At 37.5% G+C, this 15,578-nt stretch overlaps 2 protein-coding genes across 8 annotated transcripts; both read left to right on the forward strand.

Annotated features, from left to right (window-relative positions):
* Positions 1–613: 613 nt before the first annotated feature.
* Positions 614–6,072, forward strand: LOC112289162 (uncharacterized). 6 transcript variants are annotated; one of them, XM_090254863.1, is made up of 11 exons: positions 806–1,538; positions 1,765–1,849; positions 2,165–2,302; positions 2,627–2,703; positions 3,056–3,284; positions 3,696–3,850; positions 3,980–4,025; positions 4,291–4,382; positions 4,662–4,758; positions 4,884–4,940; positions 5,105–6,072. In XM_090254863.1, exons 3-11 carry the CDS (start codon positions 2,249–2,251, stop codon positions 5,633–5,635), a joined length of 1,338 nt encoding a protein of 445 aa, XP_090110989.1. In that variant the 5' UTR covers positions 806–1,538; positions 1,765–1,849; positions 2,165–2,248; the 3' UTR covers positions 5,636–6,072. The 6 variants fall into 6 exon arrangements, with proteins under 6 accessions (XP_024389892.1, XP_090110988.1, XP_090110989.1 ...); XM_024534124.3 differs by lacking the exon at positions 1,765–1,849 and having other exon boundaries at positions 614–852; XM_090254862.1 differs by having other exon boundaries at positions 803–1,538; positions 1,765–2,302.
* Positions 6,073–8,798: 2,726 nt separating this feature from the next.
* On the forward strand, positions 8,799–10,245 carry LOC112289552 (S-protein homolog 2). Of its 2 annotated transcripts, none has more exons than XM_024534816.3 (2): positions 8,799–8,946; positions 9,138–9,763. In XM_024534816.3, the coding sequence occupies exon 2, from the start codon at positions 9,145–9,147 to the stop codon at positions 9,580–9,582; it is 438 nt and encodes a 145-aa protein (XP_024390584.1). In that variant the 5' UTR covers positions 8,799–8,946; positions 9,138–9,144; the 3' UTR covers positions 9,583–9,763. The 2 variants fall into 2 exon arrangements, 1 of the variants encoding a protein (XP_024390584.1); XR_012218649.2 differs by adding an exon at positions 9,898–10,245 and having other exon boundaries at positions 8,866–9,747.
* The last annotated feature ends 5,333 nt before the right edge of the window (positions 10,246–15,578 follow it).

The following is a 15,578-nucleotide window of genomic DNA, read 5'->3' on the forward strand; positions in this document are numbered from 1 at the left end:
CCTCAATTTTTGATACTGAAGTTTGTTATGGTATCAAATTATCAATGACTTCTTTTCAAAAGCCATTATTTGATTTATTTTCTTTTAACTACATGAAATTGAAGTTCAAAAATCAATGAATTTGAAACAACAAATTCAAATGTGAAAAAGTTTATAGAAAAAGGAATGATGTAGTAATTCAATTCAAATTACATCCAAAAATCCCATCTATTATTATTATAATTGTACATTTACATGTATTGAAATCATAATGTAATTATTTATTCATTCAAATTTAAATTCAAACACAATGTCTTGCAATTCAAAAAAAGTTATCCTTCTCTCTTTACGTCTATATGCATACAAACATATAATTTAATCCTGACACAATCACAAGAGTAAAAAGATGGCGAGAACAAGACCGGTCATCTTACGACGACGAGCGTCGTCTTGCGGACAAATTCTGTCGTTCTCTCCGCGGACGACCATGTGCCTTCAGTTGACGACGACGCTGACCCCCCGCAGCGACCAACGAACGACCCAACCATCGACCAGTGGACGGCCACACTGGACACGGCAGTGGTGGAAGTTCCGCCACCATTCATCGTGCGGCACACACACACAGACACGCGAGAACGATAGAGGGTATGGAATGGAATGGGAATAGAATAGAATGGCATGGATGCATCTGTCATGCTTCCGTCTATCGAACAATGCACAAACGAAACAAACCCACTCAATCACTCACTCACTCACTGATGCAGAAGCAGAAACAGCAACAGTAACATGAGTTATTATCATTCGATTTGCATTCGGCATTGCAGTGGCAGCAGGAGTAGTCTGCGCTGGAGGTGGAGCGACGCGCCGATGAGCGTGCGTCAACTTCACTTGCTCTCTTCGCTGGATCTCGCCTCTGTCGGGATAGACCCACTGGCCCACACATCGATGCTCCTCGTATAGACCCAGCAGTGTACCAGGGCAGGAAACCAGATATATTTGTATGGATATGGATGGAGAGCTGCAACAGCAGCACAAGAGGATGATGGTGCAGATGCAGCATTAGAAGTAGTAAAGCGCCACCACCGCTGTCGCCCACCTCGTGAACGTGTTCCTGACACAGCCCCCCCTTCCTCCCTCCCTCCCTAAGCAGCTTTTATGTCGGATCTCACTTTATGTTTCCCATCTCATTAATATTTTTTACTATTATGATTCCTCGTTTTGTGTTGCTGCTGTTCAACTTCCTCTCGCGGGCTGGGTTCATGGTGCGCTGCTGAGTGGTGGCCGCAACCGTGGGTTCATGTGTGTTTTTTTCTTTTTGTTTTCTTTTTCCCGTTGAAGTGCTCTGAATTTTTTTGAGAGGTGGGTGTAATGAGTGGGGCGTTTGGAGGGTTGCGTGTTTGGGATTAATTCAAGGATTCGGGGATCCTTTGGTGAATTTTGTCGTCGTTGTTGTAGTTGTTGTCGCGGTTTTCTGGATCGGTAGCGAGTGCGTTGTACGAGAATCGGGAGGGGGGTGGGGTGGGTACGGAAGTCCGAATTCGAGAGAGCCTTGTTTGTAGGTGTGTGACACACGCGATTGATGGCGTCGGCTTGACTTGCGGGTTGCATGGATTGCTTGTTTGTCTCATTGAGGTTGAAGCAGTAGACAAAATTGCTGCTGAGAGTGCAGTGCTTTCCTTTGCAGAACTTGTGGTCTTGCAAAGAAGAGGTGTTCTACGAGTCTCGTGCTTTTTCATTTCTCCACGCCCGAGGGGGTCTTGAAAGTAGTTGAAACTGTTTGTTCAGGTGATAGTCAACGAAGACAGAATATATTGGAATCCAATGCTTCGGAGGCTAGTCTCGGAGATCATCAGAGTGGCGTGTAGCTAGTGTGAGGGCTCTCCAACTCCATCGTCAGTCTTTCAGAACAGTTTTGCAGTTAAAGTACAACGGCTTCTTCTGTGGGGGATTGAACTCAGCATCGCTTTGCCTCACATGATCTCATTGTGTGGGACACAGGTTCTGATTGTCTAGCGGAACCTTGCGACATGGATCACTGGCCGTGTTCGCATTTTTGAGGGTGTAGATTAGTTTTATTTATTTATTTAAAATCAAACTTTTTCTTATTGCACTGCTGGGGAGGTGAGGTTTGTGGCTTAGCGATCAGAGTTCGTAAGCGATGGACGTCGCCATTGATTATGTGCAGAAGCCCGCGATTACAAATGTCAGCGAGTGGAAGGATTCGTACAGGCCATTGCCTTACGTCTTCTTTGGCCTTTTGATTGTGTGGATGGTATTAGTGTTGGCGTGGACTTTTAACACTTGGACCAAGCGGCAATGGCAGGTATTTGCACTGACTACACGCCGAATTTCTAAGCTGATATAATTTTCATCATATTGTTTTTTTAAAGCGTCGGCTCATATGTAATAAAACAAAATTATTCGGAGATTGGTAGAAATTGTAACAACGAAGGTATTTGTACACGGTATGCTTAGACTACGTGCAGTTCAAGGCTGTCTTGCAGTTGACTTCGTTTACTCGTTACGAATTATTGTGAACATACTAAATCACTCCGAAGGGATTAGGTGCTGCGAGTACTTGATATTCTATTTTGCTGTCCAGGTTTGAAGCAGTTTCTGACAAGATTCTGAACTGTTGGAATTGCAGATTAGTAATTTGCAATGGCTGTTAACGGTTGTTCCAGTGCTCAAGTCACTAGTCCTCGGCCTTTCCTTCATATTTTGGTAAATTCCTTGGTCACCAACTTCAGTGCTACATGCTTCAGATTTCATCAACTTTGGAATGCCTTAAAGCAATGTATTTGTACTCTGATTTGTATCGGAAAGTCACCTACTCACTTATTAGAATGCCTGAATTGGTGTGGACGAAGTGAAATTAAGTTTCCAAGTGTTGTTAGGGCGTGTACTCTAATCTTTGAATTTTCACTCCATTAAAAATCTGTAGAGATTTGTCAATGAGCAGAAGTGAAAGTGATTTTGGTTCTAGGTCTCTTGGTCACGTGGTATTCGGGCGGATCCTGGATCAATAGTTGTTCAATGATCCATGTACTTACCGGAATTGTGTGATCTTCTGTAGGTATTCGTGCCTCACTTTAAGCTTCTGCTCATTCTGGGTAGCATTTGGAGTTTTCGTATCAAGGATCTTCTTCGAGACTGCTTGCTTAATTGCCTTCCTTTTGATTGCCCATGGCTACTGTATTATGCACGAAAATCTCTCTGTGTCAGAACGCCGCAGCATTGCCGGCCTGGCTTCGCTGTTGTACTTGACCCTTATCGGTTACAAGGCTGCTGTTCCTCAGTTCGCTGTGAGCCATTTCCCCCAATTGAAGTCGTTTATGAATCTTCAATTGTTCATTGGGAATTGAATAGAAATAGTTTTAAAAGAGGACCACAATCTTGACAATCATGTTGAATTCATGGCGATTAGCGGAATTATGGAATATCCAATTTCTGTGAGCAATTCGGTTAGATTTCATGTAGAATGCAATGTTATTGCATAGCTTGGAGCTTTTTGTTTGATTGAAAATACAAATATTACTGTGGATGCAGTAGCAGTGAGCCTGACGTTTGTCCTACTCAGCAATGAGAAGACGTAAACCAAGACGAAACGCTTTTCCAGGGTGCAAAGTCGCGCAGTAGCTTTGCAATTCGCTTGGGTTCATGTGACTAACTGCAGTAGGGTGAAATGTTGACCACTATGTCCTGTGCTTTTATAGGTTTTGGTGGTGTTAATTTATGGATTTCTCCTTTACATCATAATGGTACACATTGCGCGCAATCTTTCAGTGCTCAGGGAGCAGCTACAGCAGATCCAAGTCGAAGGCGTTCATATGATGCACACTGCTGTTTACACTAAATACATTATATTTAAGTAAGTAATGAAACGATAGACGAATATGCATTATCAGAGAACATTTATCACGTCATTTTTTTCTGAAGTTATGATTTACAATTCGATTGTCAGGCTGTACAATCTGTCTTACCTCTATTTCTGTTGCAGGAGGTTTCAGCGTGGAATTCTGATGTTGTTTGTTGTTGAAATTTTGGTAAGCTTAATTTACATTCTTTGATGCTCTTAATTTTCAGCTGAATGACGTATGAAGAGCTAGAATCAGTAACATCTGTAACTGTAATTAACAGCACTGGAAAAGAGTCGTACAACTGAAGTGATGTGAGGAGCTCGATTTATAAAGCTTTCATCATGTTAAACACTGAGCTAAAATGGACACTATAGTAGAGGGCGAGTTCAGCCGACATAATAACCGATTAATGAATAGAGACTTTGATGCTTATGTACCTTGTCGTGGGCAGATGCATGCACGGGCGGATGGCATGGTTAATGAGTATTGGATGCGATTGCTTGCTCGAGAGTGTGCGGAGATTGCCATATTCTTGTACATTGGGTTAGTACCCACCTCAATGATATATGGTTTTCTGATCGGTACTATTTGATCGAATAGCCATTGTTGTGCAGAGAGATTCGTACTGCAGTTTACACTAGCACTAAGTATGCCAGATGCTCAACTTAACGTTTCAATGATACTCTGTATGAACTAGAATTTTTCCGCCTTTCCTGCCTGTTCATTTTGTGTTGTTCTCTTTCCTCTAATTCATTGAATGATATCAACAGATGCAAAAGTTATATTCACGTTCGTTTTCCCTTTGTAAACCTCTGTCTGCAGATGGACCTGTAGATCAAAAGAGCCAACTCTATACTTCTCAGTCGCTCCAACTATTCATCTCTCTGGTCAACGGATCTTGCCACCCATTTACAGTGTGGTAAAGCACTCGTAGTCCTACTTTATCGTAGATTTGAAACTATTTTGATTTCATGAACATATTTGAACCCTTCAAGTGTAGTGGAAAGTGCACAATAGTCTGAAATCATTGTCGTACTTTCGCAGGAGATTAATGAAAAGCAGTTCAACAATTTGGATCACAAAGAGTGGCACATTGGAGTGGTTCGTTACTTTTCCGTATTCTACTCGACAGGGATGCTCACTCATTTTAATTTTATTTGTTGAATTTTGGTCAGGGATGTTAAGGATGATCACGATTAGGATATGATGGCTATGAAATGGTTATCATTTTAGAATTGTCTGACAATTCTTATTGCATTTTGCAGCCCACCTCAATCTCGGAAAATGCAAGCACACATAGGCCAATGTTGGTGATAGTTCAGAACCCAAGTATGTCTGACATTGCTTTCACTGAAAACTTTGACAAGGGATTCACGAAGCCAAAAGAAGCCTTCACCAATTCACCTAACTTTCAGAAATCTTCTGCCTCATTGGCACTAGCTGCTTCACCCAAGAGCCATGATTCATCTTCATCTTTGATTGACCACGACGGACTGCAACTTCGGTTACGAAGCTGTGCTGAAATCTCGCGGAGTACAGAATGTGGTAGCCGGAGAGACAACCAACTCCCTGGGTGTTGTGAGCGGGTTGTGAAGGAGGGAAGCAGATGCCTTGATGTCAAGGAAGACAGAAATTTCACGACATTCCTTGACGATGTGGTAGTAGATGTGAAGGGGTTGAGGGGCTATTCGTGTCTCTCTTTCGAAGGTTCTTGTAGTGAATCACGGACGTTGCACTCAAGGTCGAATTCAAGTATGGGAATGCAAGGGTTCGCTCCCCATTCAGGCATTGTATGATTTTAAGTCAACTAGAAGCCGCTCGTTTTTGTTCCTACAACCAGCCACCTTAAAGTAGCGTTGCATTTGTGGATAGTTATCGTCGTGTAAACTAAGAGATCAGAATCTGTCATCGATTATTCGATGAGCTGGTCATCTCACTGACCAGAAGAATAAGTATTTGCACAATGTACATGTGTAGAGTAGCTCAGCTTGCCTTGGGAACAGTTCTGGCGTGAGGGAACATTATAGTTTAGTCCTTGTATGATAGTAGATTCTTGTTGTTGGTACAGCACAGAGAATGCTGCTTCGTGATTAAGAAAATTCGCGGGGTATTCTTAGTTGTGGAGTCACCAGCTATAGTACGGAATCTGTTTGTGACTATTTTGTCACTTGGAACAGTTGTATTATATACATTCGTACAAAGTACGCGTTGGAAATCAAATTCAGTTCGTAAACGCTTGACTTAGCACTTTTAGCCCTGTTTCGTCGCAAATGTTTATTTCTAAATGAGGACCTGCATGCTAATTTTCTTTTGAATAAAAGTGTGCAGGGTAGTTGTGTCCAACATTCTACTCTGCCGACGTTTCCAGGGTTAAAACAATCTGAATGTAGTTGGAACATGGATGGTGTCCAGCATCGATGGGAGCTTCTCTTGGGAGGTGAGACACGTTTACTCCCTCTGCAGAGGTATCATATTATCAAGGCTTGATTCATTTACGTACTTGGTCCTGTGACATTGAACTTAAGTTTCAGTGATCTTTGCTCTACCTTTGTGATGATTTTGAGAATGCACCTAGTTTCGAGCTCCAAGATATTGATAATCTGCAGGGACCGCATTCTTACTCCATCTTATGAGATTCTTACCTGGGCCCTTACTCATTCATGTGAAATAGAACAGCACAACCAGTATCTTGCGAATGATCATTTTTTATTTTCATTTATTTTTTATTTACGTTTTTTTCCGCGTCCATCTTGTTTGATTTTTGCAGTCTGGATTTCTGCAGAAGCTTTACAACAAGGCCCTCACCATGTCGTCTGCCACCTAATACATGGCATTGACAAACTATGACCCCAACCGAGCGCAAGGTAATTCATTGTCGTGATGGGCTTTGTTCCAGGAATAATTTTCGAAATTACTTTTCTTTGATTGACTGACAATGGGTATCTTTGCTGGCATCTAAACGTGGACTCAAGGCTCCGGCAAAGTCATTGCCCTTATCAGTATATCCAGTCCTTGCGTGTTGCCAGAGTCTGTCCCAAGCACTACGTTCAGTAAATGTCCTTGTCCCGACTCTCATTTCTTCATCCTTTTATAAAGGACTTTCGTTGGATATGACAGGTAAGCTTTATGCTTGTGAGAACAGCACAAATGATCACCTGATCTCAAACCTACTATTGGGGCATTCATTTTGTTCCTGTACACATGTTTTTCTTCATGATCATTTGTTGGGTGCCTAGAAATTGGAACATATCTGCCTGGAACGATCAGGATCACTTTTAGTTCTCTAGCAACTTCACTTTATAGATCGGCGAACAATGCTGACGTTTTTGTGTTCTGTACTTCGAACTATCAAACTGGTCTTCAAGCTTGTTCGCTAAGGTTGAAGCGCTGCTAATCTAGTGGTGAAGATGTAGTTCCAGCGTCTTTCAATGAGAAGTGTGACAGTGGATCTGAGATGGACGGTAAAATCTTGAAAGGCACAGCTTGACTTTCTTTTTAAAAGCTTACGAGACGCATTCAACACATCATTGTCCCGCCATTTATCAACATCCAAATTACAGAAATCAATGAATTACTGGATTCGTTCCGAGCAGTACTGCAGAATAATGAAGAGTGGATCCCAGCGTCTAATTACAGTGGCGTCATCTTGTTTTATTCCAAAGAATCATGCTAGACCTTCCCTATTCCTGGAAACTCATTCCTCTTTGGCGAAGTGAGATATTTTTTAGAGAATGACGGGTACCCAATAGATAGAATCTTGATAAATATTTACTTCTGTGCTCAGACCTTAATGTGTTAGACAAGTTGCAGTTAAGATGCTCTTGGATCAGTTATGATATTAGCAAGGTCTGCAACCGCAACTAGAAACCATACAAGTCACACCCACAGGCAAGCATTGTTTTCAAAGGCTTAAATCAGATCACTGTAAAGTCCCACACACCGTCATTTGGCATAAGTCATCAAAACCGCCAGAGTTGCGAGACATGAGAACTACATTGACACGGAAATGCACGATGTTCCGTTCAGATAAAATCTGTGACTTCGATCACACTGTGAAGAATATCCAATTCTATTACCTCCGCACCGAATGAGTAACTTGCTCCAACTTGACCTCCACTGTATGCTCTGTACATGCTCATTGAAAAGGATCTGAATTCAACGTCTGACTTGACAGGCTACTCGACACAGTAATGTTGATTTGTGATGATTTGGGATGCCCAAGTTGTTAGGATCTAATTTGTTATGATCTAACAAGAAAACGCAGCCTTACTGTCTGGATCCTTTTATGTTACTGTGGACAAGTTTCCAAAAATAGTGCAGGAAGATATGTCTCACATTGGGCACCAGTGTAAGTTTGAAATATTCAAAAGTAAGTAATCCTTCAGATGATTTGAGTGGCCTGATCATACTTCAGTAATTCCCCAAATCAAATAAAAGCATATATTTGCAACAGTATATATCACAAAGCATTGACACTTGAATTAGTGCTTTTTATTCAGGAGAGAAGTAGCTTTCTTTTGAAGCATTGGAAAAAGCGTCATTGAGATCGGTCAAATCAAAATCTTAGTAAAAACTTTACTTTTCCAGAAAGACTTGATAGAGCTTTCTAGACGTTTTAAGGATAAACTCAGAATTAAATTCACACTGGACCTTGCAAATAAAAAAACGGACTCAGCATTGGATCTGAAGATCTCATCGACTCATACTGCTTTCACATCATTCACGACTCGGCTCAGGCTGGTTGCGTGTTTCTGACAGAAGAAAGGCGCCCTTGGGAAGAATTTTCAAACTTTAGTGAATGTAAATTTATTGTCTTTTAGGTTTCGGAACCTATCTAGATTAATTACGGGGAATTTAATACATGCTTGGTTCACTTGTTGAGGTTACTGTATCAGAGAATATGATCACGTGCAAAGTAGCGCAAAAATGATCACCGAGTTATCTGCAATCAATATTTCTCATGATCAGTTAGTAACGATAGAAAACGACTTGATGGAAAGGGAGCTCTTGTACTCCGGCTGTTAAAAGAAAATTTTCTAAATCTAGTGCTCACACTGCTACTTAATCACTATCATCTGCACACTTCGAGAGTCACTGCAAGTCCTTGGTAGAAATGGGCTGTTCGTTGTCTTCTTGTCTTGTGCTTTTTGTGCCACTTAGCTTAGAATTATGCATAGTTTGCTTCGCTAGGAAAAGTGCTTATTACTCAGCTCCAATCCCTTCATTTTCTTTGGACCAACTTCGAATTTCATCGTGGACACAGTAATCTAAATGTGGTTGTTGTATGATGTCATTCAGGAGGATTATGAACGGCAGTAAGGCATCCTCCATGGCTTCTAAGACGTGCTCCAGCTGCATTTTGATAGTAGTGCTGGTGCAAATACTTATGACATCAGGGACAAGAGTTGTTGAAGGGGTGAAGGTGACTATCGAAAACGAATTGGTGACTCGTGGTCAGAGGCTGGACTTTCATTGCCGTTCCAAGGATGGCAAAGACTTCGGTCATCTCTCCGAGATGCCCTTCAACAGTTTTTCGTGGACTTTCACCCAGAGCGTCTTTGGGAATGATGTGTGGACTTGCACTTTCGACTCGCCAGGCAAGCCTTCCACCACCATCGATGTGTTCAAGGGGTTCACCACTCGAGATCCTCCTTGCAACTGCAACGGTGTGAGCGCTTGCTACTGGCAGGCGTTGGAGGAAGGATTTTGGTGCAACAGCAAGTTCATCAGGAAATGGGGTTAAATCAACGTGCAATTTCGAAGATAAATGTCGATGGATTTGTACATCCAGATCAAGCTTACCATGGTCGATTCGTTCTGAATGAAGCTGGCAATATAGCTGACACAAACTCAACTTTAGCTACTTTCAATGGATTCAAACTGCATAAAATAAAATCATGTCACTGAGGTGCGATCTTCGTTCATACCAGGATGTTCAATTTGCTTTGTCAGGTGAGCAGTGAGATTTCAGAAAAGCGGAAGCTGTATACACAGCATTATCCAACAAATCATTTAGGAGAGATTTCACAAATGAAATTGTTGGCATGTTTGGTGGCAGAGAGGAAGACCAGGTTGTTGATCCACAGGCATCAAGACCCAGAGGACTTGAAGGTTAATATCATGAATGATACATCACATTTATAATATCACATGCGTCCAACAACTCCTACTTTGTGTGACGAAATTGCTTGCAGATGAAGCACTGTTGCAGTTCCTTCTCACCTGTATGGTTTCATGCAGATCGCTCAATAAATTGAACTTTCTCAGAGCGGTTTCACGAAATTCCTTTATCAATTATAGTGTTTAGTTTCAGTTCCAACTCCGGTTTCCCGTTCCGTTCTATCCCTGCAAACTTCTGTAAACCCGAACAATGAGCTGCGAAAATGCATCTGTGAATTAACACATATTTCCCCTCTGCTGTAATGTTTAGGCCACTTAACTCATCTGTGGGTATCTAAATAAGTGTTTCTACGTCAGAACCGAGTTTTAGGAATGAGGATGGTGTATCCTCTCCTCGGAGAGTATCATGCACCTGCAGTGACAGTCTATCTTACAAGGCTAGAATAATTGAAACCTCCACAAACTCCTCACGTCAATCTCTACTAATTTTTTTCTCCTTGCTTACAACATTTGATCTAATTTTTTAGCAAAGGTTCAGTGTCTTCGCAATCGGGATAGATTGCTCTGTTGAAAGCAATCAATTTTCACGAAGCCCAGTTGACCCACCTTGTGCAAAATTCTATTCACAATCTAATTAAATATTTGGAAAAAGACCAAGAAAAAGTGAGAAAATGTAACTGGACTTTTTTGGATGCTTGTATGGTACTTCAAAACATTTTATGCCGAATGGCCAAAGATTCTTATAAATAATGGTATTTACAGATTATACTTCATTTGGATGTTGAATTTCTAAATAGCTCTTAAAGATCTTTTTATCCAAAGTGTCAAATTTTGTAGAAGATAACAGGGAAGATTTAATAAAATTTGAGGTGATGTGTAATAAAAACAAATAACCAAATATTTGGATACTGTAAAAAATATATTCTTGAATATTTTGTATAAATTATTTCTATATAATAAAATAAATAGAATACCAATTAATTCAAATACGTGATTTTTATCAAATACTTATTTAGATATTTAAACCAGATTAATTTCATTTTTTTCTTTTTATTCCTTTATTCCTTTTTATTTGTTATTGACCTAAATATGATTTTCGTTCATAAAATATTTAATTTATTTTTGTGAAATTAAAATAATCACTCAAAATATTGACTCTTTTGTTTGTTTAAGTTAGAATTAAAAAAATCTAGCAATTTTTATATTCTACATTATTTTTTTAAAATAAATTGAATCATTTATATACTTTAAATATATATATATATATATATATATATATATATATATGTATATATATAATTATATATGCATTTTTAGAATGAATCTATGTATAATAAAAAAATATAAATATAATAATAATAATAATAATAATAATAATAATAAATTTTTTATCTAATATCTAAATAAAGATAATAATATATCTTTAATATATTCATAAATCATATCAATAGAAATTATATTATATACTATTTTAAATAATATTATTATATAAATTATTATTATATTAAGCTAAAATAAAATTTAAAATTAAATATAGTTAAAATAAATAAATTTATTAATTTAATTCATAATTTTATGAAGCTTGAATGTCTATTTAAAATTAATTTTAACAAAGATGTATTCCTATTTAATTTCTTTGTTACTTATATCATCTTTAAAAATTATCTTATATAAAAATTATCAATGATATAGATATCATGCATAGCCATATTAACCAGTATGTTTATTTAGATAAGTAGAATTTCAATTCTATCTTGATTAAAGACTTTTTAATATATTTTATTTAAATTTTTTATTATAGTTTTAATTCTATGGCCACTTTTTAATTGATTATTATTTTTTTTGATGATATAAGAATATATTTTTATTTTTAGATTTTTTTATTTTTAGATTTTTTTATTTTTATTTTTATAATTCATATCTTTAACAATTTAAAAAGAATTATAATTTATTCTATTTTTTATTTTAAAGTGAATGAATTATTCTACTTTTTATTATTATACTTTAAAGATTATAGATCCTCCACATTGAAATTAATATTTTTTATTTTTTAATATTAATTTTTTAAAAAAAAATAGACTATATTTTTATAGAAATTTTTATTTAATATTAGAGGTTGTAAATTATCTTTTTTTAATTTAATTTATGAATATGTTGAAATTTTCTATTGTAGATACAGAAAAAAAAAAAACTATGAATTCTACACTTAATGGAAGTATGAATAGATTTGCAACTATTATAGATTTTCATGAGCTTCATGTCAAGAATAAGAACATGATAAAAACAAATAAACAAGTGAGACTTCTCTCAAAGAAAGATGACAAAATAGAAATAATTTCATATGTATATTAAGAAAGAAACTGGAATGGTTATTGCCAAAAGCCAAGAAAATTAGAGACCCTTGAAACTAGACTGGAAGTAAGAAAAGAGTTGACAAGAGTGAAGAAGGCTTTACTCTTGTCTCTATATATATTATCTAACTAGGGGCTACGTGGCGACATTCTATAGGACCTCCAATATGTGTTGACTTTGTAGAACACATGCCTTGACTTACAAGGCAAGTTTTTCTATGTGTAGGCCACATAGTTAGCTTGGTCTTCAAGCTAATAACATATGTGGCACATGGCCAACTTGTTGACCACGTTTCTAATCCAAAAAGTCAATTAAAGACACCTATAAAGTCAAAGCAGTGTCTATGAAGCTTCTAGAAAGCTTTCATACCAAATACTATAGAATTAACTTACTTTTATCTACTTTTACTTACTTCTACCTATTTATACATGTAATTATTGGCTTACATGTATATGTCCATGACATTACCCCCCTCCCTCCCTTTAGGGACGAGTTCCACGAGGAGCGGTCATCATATGTTGAGGAAATCTATGATGCGACAAATTGTATTCGCCACATACTTTGATCTTTATTCTCTTCGAAGATGATTGATAGGGCCTCTCAACCATTAGTAGTATCCCATATTAAGGCGGGAAGACCACCCAATTATTTGATCATTGTTGAGGCCTTCATAACTTCCTTCAAATAAAACATTTGAAACACCATCAAGAGTTGTTCCTACCTCTACTAAAATCACCAAACATCGGGAGTCCCTTCCAAGGTCGTGATACCAAACGTGTTATATTTTGCCATCTATTTGAGGAAGAACATGTCATTCTTGAAGATCTTCATCTTGATTGCATCGTCTTGAAGGTTGTGACAATCATAATGTCTCGTCCGGTAGGTCAGCAAACGAAGGCTCTTGAGTTGAATCCGTTGGTTGTTGGTTATTCATCTCTTGAGCATCACACCTACAAAGAAGCTATAAACAAGGATTGAAAGTAGAATGTTACCTTACCTAGATCTTATTTCTTTTGTAAAGAAGGTTTTCATCTTGATTTTGATGGATGTCATCGATAAAAAGCCTCCACCACTTTTACTGCATTTGTAAGATTTTTTACTAGCTCCCATGTGCATTCACTAAAATCATATTCATGCCAATGGATAAGATATTCCAATTTATTTTGGTGCCGCCTTGAATCTAAGACTTCTTCTACTTCAAACTCTTTATTATTTTCCACTTCTATAGGAGGAGGTGGAGCTTATCTTCTTCTTAGTATATCCACTGTCTTGTATAGTTCAAGAAGAGACACGTGGAATACTTGATGGATTTTTATTGACTCTGATAGATGTAAACGATATGCAATTGGATTGATTTGTGCAAAAATAGAAAATGGTCCAAGCCATTGATAGTGTCACAACTTGTCACAAGGATGAGTGGTCTTGATATTGTGATGAAGTAACCATACCTTATCACCCATGTGGAATGGTGGTTGTTCCTTTCGATAGACATCCGCATTGACCTTTTGTTGTTTTTGAGCTTCTTTTAACTACGCCTTTATCATTGCATGTAGCTCTGACAAATGAATTTCCAAACCTTTCGCAGCAAGATTGTCAACTTTTAAAAAATCAAAAGTATCAAGTCGTAGATGATAACCATAATTAGCAAAGAAAGGTGTTTGTTTTGTAGAAGAATGTACTGTATTATTATAAGCAAACTGTGCCAATGGTAAAAGAGTTATCCAATCATCTTGTTGGTAGTTGATGGTACATCTTAAATATTGCTCTAAAACTTGATTAACATGCTCCGTTTGTCTATCAGTTTGAGGATGGAATGTCGAAGATAATTTTATATCTACTTTTCGAATCTTAAAAAGAGTCCGCTAAAATCTTCATACAAATTGAGTTCTCCTATCTAATATAATATCGTTGGGTAATCCATGATAGCGATAGATATTGTCAAAAAAGAGCTTAGCTATTTCTTCACCTATGATAGATTTTGTACATGGTACAAAATGTGCCATCTTGGTAAAACGATCTACTATCATGAATATGGAGTCATAAGAACCTGAAATTGAAAGATCTATGATGAAATCCATAGAAATAGAAGACCATGGTTGTTTTGGAATGGATAATGGCTGAAGAAGTCCAAAAGGTCGATGACGAGGAGTTTTTGATCTTGAACAAACATCACAAGATTGTACAAAATCTTTGACTGCTTTCCACATTTGTGGCCACCAAAAGTCCTTGGATATCAGTTCCAAAGTTTTATTGTACCCAAAATGTCCTACTGCTGGAAAGTCATGACGAGCTTTAAAAAACACGTAATCAAGCTTCACCTTCTGGAATATGTAGGCGTCCCTCATAATATAATAGATTCTTCTTAAATTCAAACTTAGAAGTATTATGAGACTTTGAAGGATTTTCTTTAATATCACAAATAAGAGGATCAGAAGACATACTTGGCTAAACTTGCTTAATAAAAGTTGAATCAATAGTTAGTGTTGATTTCCTTACTCAAAGATGAAGATGCTCTAGCTTCAAGAGAATTATTCATTGTTGATGAAAAGCAACATGTCTTTTCTTTGGTGCAAGGTAAGATCGTCTAGAGAGTGCATCTGACAAATCTTATTATTTTCTTGGTCGATAAGTGATCTTAAATTCGAATCTTGACAAAGACATACTACAATGGGCTTGGCGATGATTCAAAACATGTGCTAACATAAAATATTCAAGATTCTTGTGATTTTTATACACTATGATTGGGCTAGAAGCACCTTCTGGATAATGGCGCCATTCTTGAAACAAATCCACGATTGCAAGAAGTTCTTTACCTTGGATCTCGTAGTTGATTTTGGCTACTTAAAATTTTTTGGAATAAAAAGTTATTGGATGAAATTTATCATCTATTCCCATTTGTGACAATACGGCATCCAAAGCAAAGTCTCATGTGTCTATTTCCATAAAAAATGGCTTAGAAAAATTGATGTGATATAAGATTGGTGCAAAAACAAAGGCTGTCTTCAAAGCTTCAAATGCTACTTCTGCTTCTTGATTCCATTTAAGTTTGTCTTTGCAAGTCAAACGTGTAAGTGGAGCTGCAACTTGAGAGAAGTCTTTGATGAAGATCCGATAGTAGTTGGCAAATCCTAAAAAACATTGGACATCACTTACTGTTTTTGGGATCTTCCAATCCATAATAGTTTGAACTTTATTAGGATCCATCGTAAGTCCATCATTTGAAATGATGTATCCTAAGAAGTCAACTTCAGAAGTGTGAAATACACA

The sequence above is a fragment of the Physcomitrium patens genome, chromosome 12 (assembly GCF_059467195.1).
Source record: "Physcomitrium patens ecotype Gransden chromosome 12, ASM5946719v1, whole genome shotgun sequence".
NCBI lineage: Eukaryota > Viridiplantae > Streptophyta > Bryopsida > Funariales > Funariaceae > Physcomitrium > Physcomitrium patens.

Coding starts and splice junctions, on each gene's coding strand:
- LOC112289162 (XM_024534124.3), top strand. CDS start 766: ATGAGTTATTATCATTCGATTTGCATTCGGCATTGCAGTGGCAGCAGG. Junction 853..2,164: donor GGAGCGACGCGCCGATGAGC/GTGCGTCAACTT, acceptor GATTATGTGCAG/AAGCCCGCGATTACAAATGT. Junction 4,383..4,661: donor GCCATATTCTTGTACATTGG/GTTAGTACCCAC, acceptor CTCTGTCTGCAG/ATGGACCTGTAGATCAAAAG.
- LOC112289552 (XM_024534816.3), top strand. CDS start 9,145: ATGAACGGCAGTAAGGCATCCTCCATGGCTTCTAAGACGTGCTCCAGC.